The sequence below is a fragment of the Ixodes scapularis genome, unplaced genomic scaffold (assembly GCF_016920785.2).
Source record: "Ixodes scapularis isolate PalLabHiFi unplaced genomic scaffold, ASM1692078v2 PGA_scaffold2__306_contigs__length_199485367, whole genome shotgun sequence".
Lineage (NCBI taxonomy): Eukaryota > Metazoa > Arthropoda > Arachnida > Ixodida > Ixodidae > Ixodes > Ixodes scapularis.
Window position 1 is genome coordinate 164,117,877 of NW_024609857.1, and position 19,519 is coordinate 164,137,395.

At 51.5% G+C, this 19,519-nt stretch overlaps 1 protein-coding gene across 1 annotated transcript in view; it reads right to left on the reverse strand.

Moving 5' to 3' along the window:
* Positions 1-19,519, reverse strand: part of LOC120838063 (sodium-coupled monocarboxylate transporter 1-like) — a 167,116-nt gene that overhangs the window by 68,041 nt on the left and 79,556 nt on the right. The window contains exon 11 of the mRNA XM_040207804.2: positions 19,273-19,340. Coding sequence (XP_040063738.2) covers positions 19,273-19,340 — 68 coding nt within the window. The remainder of the gene's footprint in view (positions 1-19,272; positions 19,341-19,519) is intronic.

Here is a 19,519-nt window from a genome sequence, read left to right on the forward strand (position 1 = left end):
GCATTCCAGTTGTCCGTGTGGCGCAAGTATTAGAGCAACTAAATGAGCTATAAGACCTATCCACAGATTTGCGTCTAAGCGCGATGTGTTTAGCTGCTGCAGGCGGATGCCGAGCCTTCCGGACTGCGTTTGAGCCAAGCTTGCACATTAATTGCATTGACAGGCAGTCGACCGCAGTCAAGAGCAAATAAGAACGCACTATCGTCGCTTGCCGGGCTCATCAATTCTAAACAAAATTTACGGCCACATAGCAGCGCCCGGTGAGACCAGTGCCCGAAATACTAGCCCTCAGCGATAAAAAAATGGACAATAATATTCTCAAATGCAGGCTCTCTGAAAAGAGGGGCTAGGTATAAAACAGGGTTTTTGCTTTTTACAGCACTCTTGGCATCGGTGTTCTTGGAGCTTCGCAATTATGCATTTCTGTCCTTCTTGCACTACGATATGTGCGAAGGTTTATATGAAAAACGGAGCGTTGCAAACAGCGCAGCCCCCTACTGTGCCATGGCGTCAGCATAAACAAGCATGGCGCCAACCATGAAACAGAGCAGACACGACCGATCTTGGAACGACCCCGCTGGTTTTCGCGACTTCTGTTCATCTTGTACCATCACTGTCTTGGAAAAACCTGCTTGTCCCTGTCCCCCCTATTCCAAACAAGCAGAAGGAAGATCCTTTATCCGAACCAGATGCGCGTCGTTCAGAGTTATTATAATGTACGCTAGAGGCTCAACTGGGGATAGTTTACTGTTGCAGATTGACCCCGTAAGTCATGTTAACATGGCGCTTTACTTCGAACAACCTGTTGCTAGGGCCCTTTTAATGATTTTTCGAATCGTAGTTTCCAATTGGGCTTGTTGTGCTTTGAGGAGATTCATGTAGGGAGCTACGTAGACTAGCGGAATACGGCGAAGGCTTCCACAAGGCGAAAGGTGTCTGCTTCCCTTATCCCCCTATATCTTGTGGTTAGTCTCCAAAACATTTGGCCTAGTACGTCCAAGTGTTGCTTGAGTAGGTTGATTTAATGAGTCTATTTGCTGTTGACTTGTATATGGAGTCCCAGGATCCAGACTGGCTTGTGTGTGGGTATATTCTAAGGCCTACGATGGTGAGGTAGACTTGTTGGACTGTGGGAGAGTTTTATCTCTTTATAAGGAGTAGTTCTGTTTTAAGGGTGCACATCTGAGGACCATCGTGTGCACATGTTTGGTAATAATGTCCGCAGGTTCTTAAGAGTGTATCTTGAAGCTTGCCCAGGACGTCCAGTTTGGGGATTTATAAGGCAATGTCGTCTGCGTAGAAGGCGACCTTGAGATTTGGGTTGTGTTGTAGTTTCTGCGGTAGGTAGAGAAGAGTGAGATCGAGGAGGAGTGGGGAAAGGACTGCCCCTTGCGTGGTGCCCCTGTCACCGATCCCGAGGATGTCCGACTCCAAGTCACTTATCTTGATTTGCGCTGTGCGTCCGATTATTGAGCGAAGGTAGTTGTATGCGCGCACATCCCAGTCAGTGCTATTGAGGGTAGAGAAGATTCCACAGTGAAGCACGTTATCATAGTCTACCTTGAGGCCCAGTGCCAATATACTTACGTGCGTGTTCCATGTGGTCTCTTTGAATATGTCCTTTTTTAGTCGGAGGAGGACGTCTTGAGTGCTAAGGTGTCGGCGGAAGCAAAACATGTTGTGTGGGACTTGCCCCGTCTCCTCGAGAAAGTTTTAGAGTCGGCCTTTGATAAAGTTTTCCAATAACGTACCCATGCAGGAGGTGAGAGAGATGAGTCCGAGGTTTTCGATGGTGAGTGGTTTGCCTCGTTTTTGGATGAATACCACTGTTGCGCGTGTCCGTTCTTGATGGATGGAAACTTGTTCCCAGGCTTTGCTCAAGTGGTTAAAGGGTGTCTAGGGACCAAATGTAGGTCCTACAGATTTATTTACACTATTTACACTTTACAATATCTAACGCTATATGGGATATCTTCGGTATCCACCGAAATCGCCGGCCGTGTTGCACGCTCAGTCGAGTGTCGCGCGCTACCTAACCTTGCGCTCCTCTTCTATTCTTGGCGCTCGGCACCTACAAGTGAGTCGAGGCCGCCATCATTCAAGTTCACCAGAAAATTTAAGTTATGAAGTCATCTGCTGGTGCGCTGTTATTAGTCGATGCAAGGGCGTCTTTGAGTTCTTGCATGAAGATTGGCTCTTCCAGTGTAGCTTTGGGACGGCCGGTGTAGTCTGGGTGTGATGTCTTAGATGTGGGAGACCCTTTCCGGAATTCAGTCTGGCAACTTTAATCAGTATCATCATCTGAAAAATGGCAAATGTGCTATACTAATGGCGGCTTTCTGTTTAGTGATGAAGGAAGAAGTTGAAGATGCTCCTAAGCAGATGATTCGATGCCTATGCATTCTAGACGTTAGCGCGGCGTGAAGCAGGAATTGGATGCAAGAGCTGCGTAAGCATTCATTTCTAACTCGGGTCCAGTCCATCGGTTAGTAGCACACACTCGGCTTCAAACCCCCTTGATGTATAGAATTTTATCGAGGCGTCTATGTGGGCTGGTTTTTCGTTCTGACTGGTTACATAATTTTCGCCATCGACACTGACAAAGATATAAAAAGAACTGTAGAGTGAAGCGCGTGTTCTCGTTTACCGTTGATTTGCGAAAGTGACGGTGCCCCATACAATACTGCAGACCACAGATTCATTGCCGCCATTAATACGGTATAAGTTAAACTGCCATTTGAGTCACCAGATGGCACTGAATTCCGGAAAGGGGTAGTGCCGATTGTGGGAGCCACTGGTTTCCCTCCCCCGAGAAGGCGTAAGCCGCGGACGTGCCGGCCGGAGTTGTCTGGCTTCGAGCTGGCTCGTCCCGTATCGTGTTGGAGAGGGTGCGCCACCTTGCTGGCCTACTCTCTCGCACTCCTCCGCGCGTCTCCAGGATTTCGGAGGAACAGCGACATCGCGCGGGAGAGGGAGAGTCGGGTCTGCCCTTCGAGTGGACGGCCGTGTGGTCGAGGAGTCCTGGATTGGACTCCGGGCAACGGGTCGAGTCACGGCGCGAGCTCGTCCGACTGGCGATGACTCCACGCTAGTGATTCCCCGGGCTCTGACAGTCGGCGTCCCCACTACCTGTGGACGTCCGTCTGCCGAGAGCCCTGGCCCCGAACTCCTGCGACGACGGGTAGCGGCGTGAGCTCGCCCGACCGGCGATGATTCCGCTCGCCATTACCCCTGGGGCCATGGCACCTATCGTTGTCGTGACACTGCTCCGCCGCGCCATGCCAAGATGGCGGAGCCTCCCTTGGGGAGGCCGGCTCCCTTTGTGAGCCGCCATGTTGCGAATCCCATCGGTGCCCGGATTTGGGAACCACGTCCAAGAGCCATCCCGGAAACCTGAGTGAGTCACGATTTGTTCATTCTTTTTTTCGTGTCTTGCCGCAGGAGACGCTTTATCGTTCCTGTCCCCTCTGGTGATGGGCGTCGCTAGCACCAGTCCCCCCACTGCCTGACAGTTGCCAACTCCGCTGCCAACCCCCACCTAGTTAGAGGGCCGTCACCTCTGGCGGCGTCCTCAGAGCCTCCGTGCCACGGAAATCACGTTGGATTGACCCCCGTGGGCCTAGCGACGAATGTTGTTAGCAGCAAAGAGCTTCTCGCGGGTCAGCGGGACAATCTGGGTTTGTAAAAACGCGCGTTTCTTTGACACTGAGTTGTCGGACTCTCCGGGAGAGTCGGGCGGTGCGTCTGCCATTAACGTCGCCAAGTAGCTCGTAATGCTACCGACGGGCTCCGGGAGCCGTAGGCCACGCATCCGCCGGCGTCCAGAAGCAGTTCTCACACTGTGGACGCGCGCGCTGTATGCCACTTGTATTGTGGTTGGCGCGAGGGTTTTCTTCGGGATAGATTTGTTTGGCTGACACCTTTGGGCTTCTGTTGATTTCCGATGTCTTTGCGTTATAATGGCACAACGCACTATAGACGGGGTGGCTTTTTTTTTTTTAAGCTACCTCGTTCTGTGCGCTTCGCTAGGGATGCGTGCAGCTCGAAGGCTCTACGGAGTTAGTTGTTTTCGCAGTCCCCGGCCCGGCTCCTGGTGCAGCCGCCGCTGGCAGTCGCCGGCTCAGTTCCCGGCGACTTCAGTTTGCGTACGCAGGGTGCCGTCTAATTCTCTTAGTAGCACCGCGTGGCCTGCCCTCCAACTTGAGCCTCCCACCCTGCGGTAGGCCGGTTAATGTACGCAAGCAGCCGAGTCCAGATACAATGAGGACCCGGCCAAAACCTGTTTTTGGGGACCATTGCCTCCCCTCGGTGGCAGTGTGTCGACCGAGAACAACGATCTCTCCCTTCGACCTTGCCATACTGCGGGTCTGGAGAGGGCGAAGAGCTGTTTGCGGGGTGCTGCGTGGGCTCTTCTTTCCGTCATTCAGGAAGATGCTCGTACCCCCGTTCCCTGCCATCCCCCACTACGTGCGACGGCGGGGGGACACGCCGAGCGGCTGGGCGGGACCTGCCGGGTCTGCGTCATCGCTGACGCTGCCGGGAGTTTGCGCACCCTACGGCGGCCAGGAGCGGCGGACGGGGAGGGCTGACTTCCGGCCGAGGCAAGATGGCCGCTGTGGTCCTGTCGGAGTCGTCGGACCTCACCGAGGCGCCTAGCTGAACCAGGCATCCTGATGCGGGCCTGGTCACGGACGTCACCTGACGCCGTCCCCGAGGTGCGCTTTCGACTTCGGTGGCCGGCGTTTCCCTCGCCACCGGTCACCTGCGCCCATGTCTGGAGTGGCCGTGGCAGGCTCTGCGCGTGTCACCGTGCCCGCTTCAACGGAGGTCGGCCCACACCGAGTCGACGACAAGCAGCGTGAGCCGAGCAACGTCCCCAGTGAGTGGCGCTCTGAGTTGCGGAGGGACTTCGTGTCTGAGCCTTCGTTCGTCCGACATCCAGGAACTTTTCTTAAATTTATTCTACGGCACCGGAGTGCATCGCCCCAGCAGAGCGTCGTGAACTCCGGTATGTGGAACATTTACGGCAGCAGTTCCGGGGGCTACCAAGGCCCCCGTTTTTTATTTGTAAGCGCGACTGGCACCCGTGCTGTCAGCACGCAGGTCTTGTATTTTGGGGGTTTGAGAGCCGGCGCCCCTTTCTCTGAAAGGGGTGCCAAATGTTTTAAGGAGGGGGGGACTGTGGGAGCCACTGGTTTCCCTCCCCCGAGAAGGCGTAAGCCGCGGACGTGCCGGCCGGAGTTGTCTGGCTTCGAGCTGGCTCGTCCCGTATCGTGTTGGAGAGGGTGCGCCACCTTGCTGGCCTACTCTCTCGCACTCCTCCGCGCGTCTCCAGGATTTCAGAGGAACAGCGACATCGCGGGAGAGGGAGAGTCGGGCCTGCCCTTCGAGTGGACGGCCGTGTGGTCGAGGAGTCCTGGATTGGACTCCGGGCAACGGGTCGAGTCGCGGCGCGAGCATCGTCCGACCGGCGATGACTCCACGCTAGTGATTCCCCGGGCTCTGACAGTCGGCGTCCCCACAACCTGTGGACGTCTGTCTGCCGAGAGCCCTGGCCCCGAACTCCTGCGACGACGGGTAGCGGCGTGAGCTCGCCCGACCGGCGGTGACTCCGCTCGCAATTACCCCTTTGGCTCTCAGGTCGGCGGGCGATGCGGGCACACTGTGGCCGCGGCTCGCTTGACCGCAGTGTCTTGTTGGGGACCCCTGGTACTCAATAAACGCTGCTGATACCGGGATCATCGTTGTTGGCATGGCGTTGGCCGAACCCGGCGCGGCGACCGCCCTCGCTGGTAGCCGTCAGCCGCGCGGTGGGACGGGCATCGGATTTCCCCTTTGACCACCGGACCGATCTCCGGACGTGAAAGGTACGTCATCTGCCCTGCCTTTACTTCCCACACCTTGTAGGCATTGATAGTGCGGGCGATCCCCTTTCTGACCTCCGATTTCTTTCGGTAGGGTCAATCACCTGGCGAAGAAAGTTCCATGCTTGATTGAAGGATAAGCGGCCACTAACCTCGTTGCGTATCTTAAGCTAGTTTCTCTTGGCCAGGTCGTTGGCGTAAGCAGTAGCTCTGGCGTTGAGTTCTGCCATGCGTTTCCGTAATTTCTCTTTGCGTCTTTGTCGTTTCCATCTTTTCGTCAACTGTCGGCGGGCTTCCCATAGGCCAAGAAGATGGTTGTCAATGTAGGGGGTGGTAAGTTCACTTGTGTCGCCGGTGACGTCTTTTTTTAGTTGCGTTGCACAACCATTGTAGTATAGGTACGATTGTGGAGTGGTAGTCCGGGCTTTTCGAAATTTGTCCTAGTCCGTGTTACGTCCTTTGGCGATGGTTGTCTTCTATTGGGTCCCTGTGGCTGCAATTCGGATGATATTGTGGTCTCATCCGAGATTTTCGGCCAGGGATCTCCAGGTGATCTTGAGTTTGGACGGCTCAACCACAAAAGCAAGGTCAAGGCATGTACCCCGTGCTGTGCTTGATCCTTGTCTGGTTGGTGTGTCAAGGTCGCTGAGAAGTGTGAAATCTTTTTCAATTTGATACCTAACGATTTCGTTGCCCCGGGGTAAATTCCAATGGTAGCGCCATGCCTGGTGTGCGGCGTTGAAGTCGCCTACAATGAGAAGTGCGAAGTCTGGTTTGGCTTTGGCTAGTTGAATTTCTTCGGTGATTGTGGCATCCAGGCCCAAAGGTATCTTCGGCTTGGGTCGACAATAACAGTTCCTCATGTTTAATTACTGTTACCAAGACGCTCGTTTTTTACTTAACTGAAGAGACCTCCTTGCTCTTTCTTGCTTGACTTGGGATGGACTTAGATGAGGGTGTGCTTGAGGCCCCTCTGGGCTGTGCATTGGTGGGTAGCTGCAACTTTGGTCTTTGACCAGGGTGGCAGTGGTCTTTCCCGTAGGGTCTTCATACGAGATGAAGCCAGGTAGCTTGGTCTTTCCATGGGGGTCTTCCAGCAGGGTGGTGTCTGGTATAATTGTAGACTGTTTGTTGGTAGTATTGCAGCCGGCTCCCCTTTTTTGTTGGACAAACTCCTGCAATTTCATTGCCGTACGATTGTCTTCTTCAGGCTTCTGTCCATTATGGTTCTGCGGAGCCGCCTAATACCCGTGGCACACGGGCGACTCGAATGTCATTTACAACGAATGACATTTGAGGGGACGGCCAATCAGCGCGCGGCACTCCGGGCGTAGCGCATTCTACGCGCGACAGATTGCGAGCTGATTCAACGATCACACAAATGTCATTCGTTGTAAATGGCATTCGAGTTGCCCGTGTGGCACGGGTATAAGTTGAGGGGTTAATCTTGAATCTGGAGGTGGCGTTGGATGGCTGAATTTGCAGTTGTTGGTGCTGCGTATGTTGTTAAATTGGCTGTTGAAATTCTCGCATCTGCTTTTGCATTTGTGATAAGGGGTGAGTGGTCTGCTGGGCCTAAAATGCAGATTAAAAGGAATTTCTCGGTCTCATCGGTCTCCATCTCTTTGTCCCTGGTTTGCTAGGTTAGGTGTGCACGACGGATTTTTCGTTTTGGCGATTCATCCGTCTCGACAGGAAGAGAGGCAGGGGCGAGTGAGGATAGGGCTTATCGGTCTTGCTTAAGGACTTGGATAGTTTCAGTGAGGGTGTGGGTAGCCTTGGCTGTGTTGGAAATTTGTTGCTGCAGAATCTGAATTAGAGTCTTGAGCTCGTTGTTTTCCTTGAGAAGTTACTCCTCCCTAGCTGAACGGGTTGGAGTGAAGCTTGAGTAGGGTGGAGCCAAAGGAGAGCTTGGGCCAGGTGACCTGCGGTCTATGCGTGGAGCGGCTACGGCTCCTGGCCACGACTACGGTTCCTTTAGGCAGAGTTTTGTCTTAACTTCGATTTCCCTTCTTTGCCGATTTCTGCTTCTTTCACAAGGGAGGGAGTCTTGGGGTTTGGTTGTCCTGGGTCGATGTCTGTGACGACACTCCTTGCTTTCCGTTAGATGTGCTTACCCGCATATTGCGCATCTCGGTTCAAAATATTAGTCTGGGGAGTGATGTTGGCCACAACGATCGCACACGGGAGTGTCGGCGATGGGGCATACATCCGTCCCACGCTTGGTGCGTCGGCATCTGCTGCAGTAAAGTGCAGATTTCATGAAGTGGTAGCAGCGGAGCTCCCCTCCGGCGAGAAGAACATAGCGTGGTAGTCTTCTACCTGAAAAAGTCAGGACGGCGGAGTTGTATTTGCCCATTTTTCGTGCTTCTGTTAATGTTGAGCCGCTAGCTGCTCAACATTGGCCGATGACGCAACGAAGGGACTCACCAGCACAGCCGTATTCCGATGCCAAGATGAGCGACATCAGTAGAACCGCCGAAACCAACCGGCGTCAATGAAAACCGAAGTATGAAGTACAACTGATCGACAACCCATCTGCTATCCCTGTGGTGAAGCAGACCGCGTTTACCGTCGATGCACCTACCTACAGCTGGTTCTGGGCATGTTTTACACTAACACCCCTCGCTCAAGGTACGGCAAACGCCGTCGCGATATTGAGGAGCACCTGCGACGTTCGCTTTCCTCGCGACGTTCCTCCGCCGTGAATCAGCGTCTCCATCGCCAAGACCACGCTAAGAGAACCTGTCTCTCCTGCGTCGCCGGGAAAACTAACTGCGGCAACGCATGGAGATGGCGTTTCCGAAGACGACCGAAGTCAAGAGCCTCCAAGAACGCCGGAGCGCTCCCACTCTCCCGAAGCTACGCATCACAATGATGCTCCTGCAAAGGTTCCCTACAACTTAAACGTTGTTATCGTCGGCTACGACGCATTGGCAATCGTGGACACCAGAGCAGACTACTCAGTCTTGAGTGGAAGGCTTTTTCGCCGTTTTCGCAAAGTGACGACGCGTGGGATGAACCTCAAATGCAAACCGCCTGAGGCACCTCATTACACCAGTCGGAAGAGGCACTGCTCACGTCGAGATCCGCTTTGGGACATGCCCTGGGAAATTCGTCCTTCTGCAAGACTGTGCGAGGAATGTTATCTTCAAAATGGACTTTCTCTGCGAGTATGGCGCCATCATCGACCTCGAGGAAGACCAATTGACGCTGCAAAAGTCTGTTCTTCCGCCGATGCAGCCCAACATGACGCTAGTCGCGATCCGAGTTTTTGCCCATCATGAAAAACTGCCGCCGCGGTCGAATGTTTTTGTACGTATCATAACCGACGCAACCATGTGCGGTGAAGGAAGGCAGCGCCTAACTGCTCCTTGAAAAAGGAATTAGCGCGCTACGAGGCGTAACGGATCTCCAAGAAGGACGTATAACTGTTCTCGTGACAAACTTTCGAGAGGAGCCGCAGCACCTAACGAATGATACCACTGTGGAACACGTCGAGGAGATTAAAATGGCAGCGTGGTCACCGCAATCTCGGAGGAAACCTCCTCTCCAGCATGAGAGCACGTCGCCGCCACAGCTCGACATCGACCCCGAGCTCCCAGCTCCAAACAGCCGACAACTCGTTGATCTTCTCGCTGAATACAGTGACTGTTTTGCCAAGTCGTTGAAAGTTCGCCAAAAACCAGTGGTGAAGCATTGCATCGTTACCGACGGCGACGTGCACCCAGTCCACCCGTCACCATATCGTGTCTTTTTCAAAGAGATGGAAGTCATCCAAGAACAAATTCAGAAAATGCTCGACAATGATATCATCTAGTCGACAAGCAATTCATGGGCTTTACCAGTCGTGCTTGTAAAAGAGAAAGACGGAACCCTGGGGTTCCTTGTAGACTATCGCCGACTCAATGCTGTGATAAAGAAAGACTTCTACCCGCATCCCCGCATCGACGATAGACGTTTGCGCTACTCACGATACTTTTTGTCGATGGACTTATAGAGTGGCTACTGGCAGAACAAAGTTGACGAACATGACCAGGAAAAAACTGCTTTCGTCACACCCGACGACCTGTGCAAATTTAAAGTGACGCCCTTTTGTTTATGCACAGAGGCGACGACCTTCCAGCGTGTCATGGACACCATGCTAGCAGGCTTAAAATCTTAGAGCCGTCTCGTCTACCTTGACGGCGTTGGGGTGTTCGCCAGAAACTTCGACAAACACTTACGACAACTCTGTGCCGTACTTCAAGCCATCAAGGTCGCTGGACTAGCTCCCAAACCAACAAAATGTCGGTTCGCTTATGGTGAGCTCAAGTTCGTAAGCCCCGCCGTGAGCAGAAAGTGTTTTTGTCCTGACCCCGAGAAGAGGCGCGCCGTAGCCGCATCTTTCCAGCCGGCGGACAAGAAGGCAGCAAGAAGATTACTAAACCCCTGTGCCTACTATAGGCGTTTCATTCGAGATTTCGCGAAGCTTTCTGAGCCACTGAAATACCTTACAAAAATGCCGTAAAGTTTCAGTGGAGAGAAAAGAACCAGCGTGTGTTCGACCAGCTTAGACAAAAACTTCAAACGGCTCCCCTCCTTGGCCATTTCGACAAGCATGCACAAACAGAAATTCACACTGACGCAATTAACACGGGGCTTGGCACAGTACTGGTCGAAATACAGGAGGGAACAGAGCGGGTAATCGCCTATGCAAGCAGGACACTATCCATGGCGGAGGGTAATTACTCTACGGTGGAAAACGAATGCCTAATCGTCGTTTGAGCCCTCACAAAGTTTCGCCCGTACTTGTACGGAAGTCCGTTCCAACTGGTTACAGACCACCACACGCTCTGCTGGCTCGCGAATCTGAAGGACCCTCAGTACGCCTCGCCCGGTGAAGTCTAGGACTGCAGGAGCCTGGCTGATACATTTTCCCCGATAACGACACGCGTTTATTTACAAGTCTAAACTTATGGTCCGCCACTGATCATGGCGTCGGTAGGAATGTTCTTTTTCTGAGCGCGCGATGGAAGCTCGTTTTTGACTTTCTCTTCCTCTTGGCTTAGCGATACGTATCTATTTCCGCCTTCTGGGTTAATGTGAAACAGAAAGTAATTCAAATGTGCTGACTGTTTGATATTGCAACCGCATCTAGTTCTAGTTCTGCGGCCGATGTCCGCCTGAACGTCCGTACTATTGTCCATGGAGGCTCCGTGGCCTTCCTGTGCTTCCAGTGGCTTTACCGCTGGTGCTTCGTTAGTGATCTCGACGTTCGGGTACGCTATGAACATAGATGTTTCCACGTCCACAGCTTCTGTGTTCTCTCGTTGGTGGCGAATGTGATCCACATGTCGACGCTGAAGTTTTGAGTCCGCTGTCTTTGTTTGGAATGAGCGAATCCCAATAGGTTTCACTCTTACTGCAGGAATCCATGCCGGACTTCCACTAAAGTTTCTTATATCGACGGGTTGTTATGTAGAATAATCTTCCGTCACTCCATTTGTAGGAAATTCTCGATCTTTGTTTCCAGTTGCCCATTGCCTCATGAGTTCGAGAAGTGTGGAAATTCGTTGACCGAACATTGCCTCGGCGGGTGTCTTCTTCGTGGCAGATGAGATTGTCGTATGTTGTCGGTACAGGAACCAGGCGATCCTGCGTTGCACTGTTCCCTCTGTAAGCTTTAAGAGAGCGTTCTGTGTTTCGCCCACTATCCGTACTGCTTGACCGTTAGTTGCCGGGTGGTATGGCGCGCTTGTATAGTGTTTAATGCCGTTGTTTGAAAAAAAAAAAAAAAAACTCGTTCATTTCATTTGAAAGAAAATTCGGTGCGTTGTCAGAGATAAGGATCCCTAATACTCGAAAAGTTGCCATTACAGTGCGCAAAGCATCGATGACGCGCACGGACGTTGTAGATTGCACCGGCTTGACTTCCAGCCACTTAGAGTACGCGTCGACGACGATCAGATATGAAACTCTTTGAATTTGTCCGGCAAAGTCAATGTGGATGGTTTCCCAGGGTCGGGTAGCAGATGACCAATCAGGTGCTGGTACTGTCGGCCTGAAGCAATGATGTTGTTGACAAGTCGGACACGCAGGTGCGGTGGCTTCGATGTCTGCGTTTACTCTCGGCCACCAGAAATGGCTTCGGGCAGTGCTTTTCATAGCAACAATACCTGGATGATTGGCGTGCAGCGTTTTCAGAGCTCGCTCGTGAGCCGCTCGCGAAATAACTACACGTGCTCCCCAAGTTACATAGCCATTGTGTGTTGCCAACTCGTGTTCCCGACGCATGTATGGCGTGAACTCGTCTACGGTCCAGTTTGAGGTGGTACTGTCTTGTAAACCTTGGCAGATCGTCGAAAAAGTCGGGTCCTTTTTGGTTAGGCGTGCTCTCTGTTGACCTGTCAGTGGTGGACACTCTATAGCTTTCAGGAGAAGTATATCCCCTGGAGGTGCAGCTTGGTCCTTCTTACTTGGCAACGGCAAACGGCTGAGTGAGTTGAAACTGCGAGTTGGGCTAGCTGGTACTTATGCATGGTGGAAAATACGCCTAAAACATGGACAAAGAAAGAAGCACACAGGATGAGGCACACAGGACGAGGAGCACACAGGCGAGGCGTACGCCTCGTCCTGTGTGCTTCTTTCTTTGTTCGTGGTTTTAGGCGCATTTTCCACCATGCATGAGTGCATCTGTATTTTGACGTGACGTGCCTTTCCGGTAGCACAAATCGTAGTCATAGCCCCCAAGTAGAAGGCCCCACCGGGTCATGCGGGGTGAAAGCATTGCAGGGATCTGCCAACCTTGGCTCATTGATATCAGGAGGGGCTTGTGATCGGTGTACACAGTCACGTGTCGCCCGGCGATGTACCGATTGAAGTGCATTGTGCCAAAGATTATGGCTAGTCCTTCCTTGTCCAGTTGTGAATAGTTCCGTTCACTTTTGCCCAGTGTTCTGGACGCATAGGCAATTGGAACTTCCGCTCCTTCGTCGTTCACCTGCGACAATACTGCCCCAACGCCGTAGGGCGAGGCGTCGCAAGAAAAAACAACTTGTCGTTTGTCGTCATAAGCTGCAAGCACTTGTGCTGAGCTCAGGAGTGTCTTGAGCTGTCTGAACGCCATGCGCTGTTTATCGCCCCAGCACCACCTGGCATCCTTGTCAAGGAGTCGATGCAACCTTTCGGCAGTATATGCTCTGTCCTGCAGAAAGCGACTGTAAGAGCTCAGTATGCCCAGGAAGGCTTGCAGTTACTTTTTGTTGCTCGGTTCCGGTGCTTCGGTGATGGCCTTCACTTTTTCGAATGTTGGTCTGACGCCCTTGTCGTCAACGTGGTAACCTAGAAATTATATCGCTGGAACCTTGAACTACATTTAGTTTGAGTTTAATTTGAAAGTCGCGGAGTCCAGCTTCCTAGAGGCGTTAAAGAACGGCCTCCAAACGCTGTAGACGTTGTTCTTCGATTTACCCTATGACCATATTGTCATACAGGTATGCTCCGGTGCCTTCAGGACCTGCCAACAGCGTATTCATAAACTGTTGGAACAGCAGAGGCGCTACCGGAATTCCGTAAAGAACTCGTTTTACGCGGAGGGGCCCCATCGTTGTTGTCACAGACAGTAGCTCCGCCGTGATCTCGTCGACGCGCAATTGGTGATACGCTTGCTGGAGGTCTATTTTGGAGAAGATCTTCCCTGCTCGTACAATGGACAGCAAGACCAGTGCCGTGGGAAGTGGATATGCGTTTGGCTTAAGTGCGGGGTTGACCGTGCACCGGTAATCTCCACATAACCGTAGTGAACCGTTCTTTTTGCGGACGATCACTAACGGTGTTGCCCAGGACGACGATTTCACAGGCTCCAAAATGTTCTGCGCTTGTAGCTTGTTCAGCTCATCATGTACTGCGGTACGCAGAGCAAGGGGAACTGGCCGACACCTCAAGAATTTCGGAGATGTACCTTGTCGTAGGTCTATGTGTATCGGTTCGCCGACATGACCGTCGAGCTGTCCCTCGAGCACTTGTTTATGTTTCGTCAGAAGATCTTCCAGGTTTTTGGAGACACTTCCTATACTCCCGACACCTTGATGTTCAACGCAGGAAAAATCAGTCTCGACCAAGAAGACTTGCTCCCTTTCCATTATCTACGTAGAGTTTCAAACGAGCTTCTTTTTCCTTGAATCGTACATTGACTGGCAACTTCCCAGCCAGGTGCATGCGGTCTCCCCTCCCCCCCCCCCCCCCCCCCCCCAGACGCTCAAGAGAGGTCACAATGATCGAGCTTAGGCGGCCGTCCCTGCCAAAGATGTTCATAAGTGTCGGAGCTGATTATTGTAAGTGAAGCTCCGGAGTCCACCTTCATGCTGAGAGGTCAACCATTTACGAGAAGTTCCACGATGACCTGCGAGGAGTCTCTCTGTGTAACGCTGTTAACAATGAACAGGTGGCCATGCGTCTCGTGTTCCGGTTCTGTCACGTGATGCGTACGACTTATTGCAGTCTCTTGGAATTTGGCCTTACGTTTGAAACACGCCTCTTCCGAATGTCCCTTCTTGTGGCAAAATTTGCATATTGTCTTGATGTGCTTGCAGTTATCCGGTGAGTGCATCCTTGTACAGCGAAACCAGGGTGTCTTCGCTGGCTTGTTATCTTTTGCGGATTTCACTGCAGTGGAGTTCTATACCTTGCCTTCCTTGCTAACTTGTATTTGCAAATACAAGTTAGCAAGCCAACCTTCTCAATTCGACCGAGCCTACACGATGGCCTTGGCGACGGAGTCTACCACCAGCCAGCAACGCGCGTTGCTGGCTGGTGGTAGACTCCGTCGCCAAGGCCATCGTGTAGGCTCGGTCGAAAGTGATGTTCCACTCGACTAACAGGCGCTGCTGAAGGTGCGTGTCCTCAATGCCACAGATGAATCGATGGCGTAGCATGATCTCTAGCGGTAGTACCGTAGAAGGAACGGCCGCCGGAGTTCGCGACGTTTGTGGCGTTTGGACCGCCTGTGCCTCCTCACTTGACGAACTTTCTGGCGTAGTCCCAGAAGCTCAGGCACTTGTCGCGGGCGTCACCGTGGTTGCGGTTGTGGCCCTGATGTTTGTCACCGTTCCGAAGTTACAGTGTACTGCTATCTTTCGGAGAGCGTGACGTCCTCAGAAATGGTCTCTGTAGGCGCTTGATTTCTTTGGTGGAACTTGAAACGGCTGAGCAGGGGGGCTATGTTGCACGTTTTGGACTCTTAGGAGACTAGGGAGAAGGAAGTGACGTCTACAACGCAGCAAATTCAGATTGGATCTTGATTTTGTTTTCTTCTGTCAACATCCAATCTGCGTTTGCTGTGTCGTTGACGTCACTTCCTTCTCCCTAGTCTCCTGGGAGTCCAAAACGTGCAACATAGCCCCCCAGTTCCGCTAGGTTAGGTCAAAATGATCGTTGAGGCGTTTAAAGATTTCCTCAAATTCGATTTCCGAAGGTATTTTCGACGCAAGCAAGTACGATGTCAAAGGTTGTTTCGCCGCACGATGTCAGTCGCACTGCTCATTTCTTCCCGGGGCAGGTTATGTCCTTTGCTTGAAAACAGAATTCTAAGCGTTCGAGCCACGAATTCCAATTACCTCCAGGGTTATACTCCGAAATGCGTTCATGAATGCCGTAATCGTCCATCTTCGAGGTTTGCCTAACTTCGCTCGTCGCCAATTTGATACATTCTTCCTGATAAAGACAAGCATTTATTTACAAGTCTAAACTGAAGGTCCGCCACTGTTCATGACGTCGGTAGAAAATTAGAAATTGTCTTTTTCCGAGCGCGCGATGGAAGCTCGTTTTCGACTTTTTCTTCCTCTTCGCTTAGCGAAACATATCACTGACCTTACCGTGGTGTACAAGTCCGACCGAAAGCGCAGTGACGACGATTTTCTGTAAAGGAACCCCGTCGAGGCCGGTCCTGCTTGCACTGAAGACGACGACGACGAGTCTTTCTTCGGCGCACTAGATATCAGTGACATGCCAGCTTTACAAAGAGATGATCCTGAACTGCGAGGACTCATCGAGCCCCCAGAAGGACAAGAAAGTGCGGTTCCCCGCGTTTTTATACGAACACAGCCAACCTTCTCAATTCGACAAGGTGTGCTCTACAAAAACTTCAGCGACAGCAACATGGCGTGGCTGCTGGTGATTCTTCCAGTCTTCGAGAAGATATATTTCAAGCCTGACACAATGACCCGACGGCGGAACATTTTGGCTAGAGCACGTCTCTTGCCAGGGTACGCGAGAACTACTTCTGGCCCAAGCTTGCGATGACAGTTCATCACTACACCCGATCTTGCCGCGAGTGTCAACGACGGAAGAAACCACCGGCGACAATGGCAGCACTTCTTCAGCCAATTGCGCCGCCATCTGCCCATTTCAGCAGATCAGAATGAATTTACTTGGACAGTTCCAGCCCTGGACTCAAGGAAACCGATAGATAGTCGTCGCGACCGATTATCTTACAGGGTACACCGAGACAAAAGCTTTTCCATTCCATCAAGTACGGCTGTTGAAGTCGCCAAGTTTTTATCGTGTCCGTCGTCCTCCGACACAGCGCTCACGAAGTCCTTATTACCGACCATGGATCATCATTAATGTATGTACCAGCTGACGCGAAAGATTCTTTGTCTCAGTAGCACCAGCCACCACCGAACCACTGCGTACCATCCGCAAACAAATAGAATAGCAGAACCGCTGAACAAAATTATCGCAGACAGGATCCCCAAGTATGTCGACGTAGAGCACAACACGTGGGACGAGGTGTCACCCTACGTCATGTTTGCCTACAACACGGCGTTGTGAGAGACCACAGGTGTGACACCGTTTCCGCTATGGCCGAAAGGTGATAACTACGCTCGACTCAATGCTCCTACACAAACCGGGTGACGACGGCAGCGAAGACGCCCACGTTGTTTCTCAACGTGCAGCAGACGTCCGTCAGCTTGCCAGACTTCGAATTTAAGATCAACAACAGGTCAACGCTTCCCGGTACAACCTTCGTCGGATCAACGTTCGCTTCAAACCTGGAGACCGTGTGTGGGTCTTGACCCCGATATGACGACGCAATCTAAGCGAGAAACTGCCGAAGCGCTAATTTGGAATACTACAATGTACTCCGCCGCCTGGGAGACTTGCAGTACGAGTTGATGATCGACAAAAAAGAACATTATCGCGCCGCCCACCATGATTTGAAGTCGATCACGTCGTGCGCCTCAAGCCGTACTACGCTCTATAAGGCTTTGAACTGTGATCCCGTACTACGCTCCCTAAGACCGTGTTTTGCCAACCTCCGTAGTTTATACTTTTTTTAGGGGCGGGGAGGGGGGGGGGGGGCGGATTCTGTTTCGTTTTCGTGCACATAGTGAGACGATGCTTTTCTTAAAGGGGGAGTCATGTCACGCGTGTCTCTGAGCAAGCGCGTCCGTGGCCTAGTCGTTATCGTGCTTGGCTCCCACGCATTCGATACCTGGAAGCGGACGCACCTTCTTGTTAATTCTGTGTCGCGTTTTTTTTTTTGTAAATTCAAGAACCCTGTTGGCTTCTTAGACATCCGAATGTCCTACGCGCCGAACTTTTTACGCCGATTGTTCCAGAAGCCCACACGTGTACTCACATAAGGGACTCCATGTGGCGAGCCGGAGTCAGTCTCGCCCCAACGTTCGATACTGCTGTTACGCCGACATCGACGCCTGCGACACTAGCCTTCTTATATTCTTGGGAGAAGGGGGGGGGGACACAAATGCGCTCCATTAAACGGTTATTTTTCGTCAGTCTTTCGTCGCATCATCACATCATCAGCTGTCATTCATGACCAATATTGGTTGCCTAGTAACGGCACAAATGGTGACTAAATTTCATCTTGTTTCAAATAATCATGACCTTAATGCCGGTTTTCAATACTGAAACCGGAAGTCAGTCTTATCAGCGGAAACATTGCGTCTCTCATTCGCCGATGACGTTTGGCGTTACCGCCAGTGAAAAATTTATAGTGGCGCCCATGGTCTGGGACAGTGAATGTGTCTTCTCTAATTGCAGCGCATCCCAAAGAGAACAACGGTTACGGCTTCATTATATACAAGGATTTTATGGAGAACAAATTAAATATTTCTGCATCGGAGAAAGAAGAATCGAAAACGTCCGTAGCCGAGACCTTTAATTACGGGGATGATCAACCTCATTAGCAACACGTTTTCTTTTTTTTAAATAATTCTTCGAGAATACAACTTTTAACTGGTTCTTCAGGTTTTCTAGATCCCTGACATTGCGTTTAGCACCATTTTGTTTATACGAACATGAAAGACAATCTTCGTGGTCGAGTATTCAACCCTCTCCATCATTGCGTTTGTCGATTCCAGGGGCTCTAGACTCATCTTCACCGATGTTTGTTTGCAAACAAGCTCACTACCACCCCCTATTGGCGGACCCCTGCGCGCTTCCGGTTTTCCTCTTCTTCTCCATTTGTCTCTCCTCCTTTCGTTATTTGCACTACTTTGTAGAATGCACTAATGTTCTTACAAACATACTACAGAAACTTGTCTGAAGGAAACTCTTCTCACCCGACCGCTGTGCGTTGCTGAAAAATAAATAAATACACTACCGGAAATTTACTGGGGCACCAAATACTGTGGCGCCCTCGCGGTATCAACTCCCACCGAATGTGGTGAATAGGAACCCTAGCTGGTCTCGATATACTTCGTCGAGACCAGCTAGGTTTCGACGTTGCACAAAATGCACAGACCTACGGGGTCACAAGTGACGAAGTTTCGTCTTCTTGATACATGCACTTTTTCATAAATAAATTAGTAGACCTCGGGACTTGAGTGCCCTTTGTACAAGCCAAACGCCCGACATTACAGCGTAACTTCTCCTCCATCGCGTCAGCTTCTACCGCGCTTCCACCAAATGCCTGCAGCCAACACTTCCTAATATGAAGGTCGTAGTGCTGAAATGTAAGTGTGAACTAAATGAAGCCAACGTGGGGAACAAACTAAACAGGTGGGTGGCGTCAGCGTTCGGTTAGCACTCGGGTCCTGAGTAAGTCAACACAAGTCGCCACCCTACGATGACGCAGTACTCGTCCCCACTATGTGCCCTGAATTCACCTCCTGCGCAACGGTCTTGCAACCATCTAGGGGTATACTGCTGCAACCCTGCATTGACTCGCGCAAAACCTGCGATCGGGTTGCTGAAGGAAAGGAGCTGAAATTGGTTGATAATTCTGAGACAGGAGGAAAAACATGAAGGCAAAAGTAGTCGCTACAATCGCACAAGTTCAAACAAAAAGTACAACCGTAAAAATAGCTCGTAAAAAAAAAAAAAAAAATAAAAAAGCTTTGCCTGATTTTCCTTTCTTCCCTCCCCCCCTGTCTTCCTCCCTCTAACGGGTCCGGTGGCTTACCTGAACAAGGGACTTGAAGGTTCCGGATACGAAGGCAATAGCAATAGAGAGGAGGCCATAGCCAGCAGCTATATGGAAGTAAAGGAAGCGTGCATTTGTACATTTAAAACAATCCAGCGGCGCTTATTGCAGTGAGCTGTGACGACTCACACTAATGGATGCTTGTATTTCGGGTACATGCACAAAGATGAAATCCGGCTAGAATATTATTAAAAAAAAAAGGTCGGCCGCAATCATGGTTGAAGAA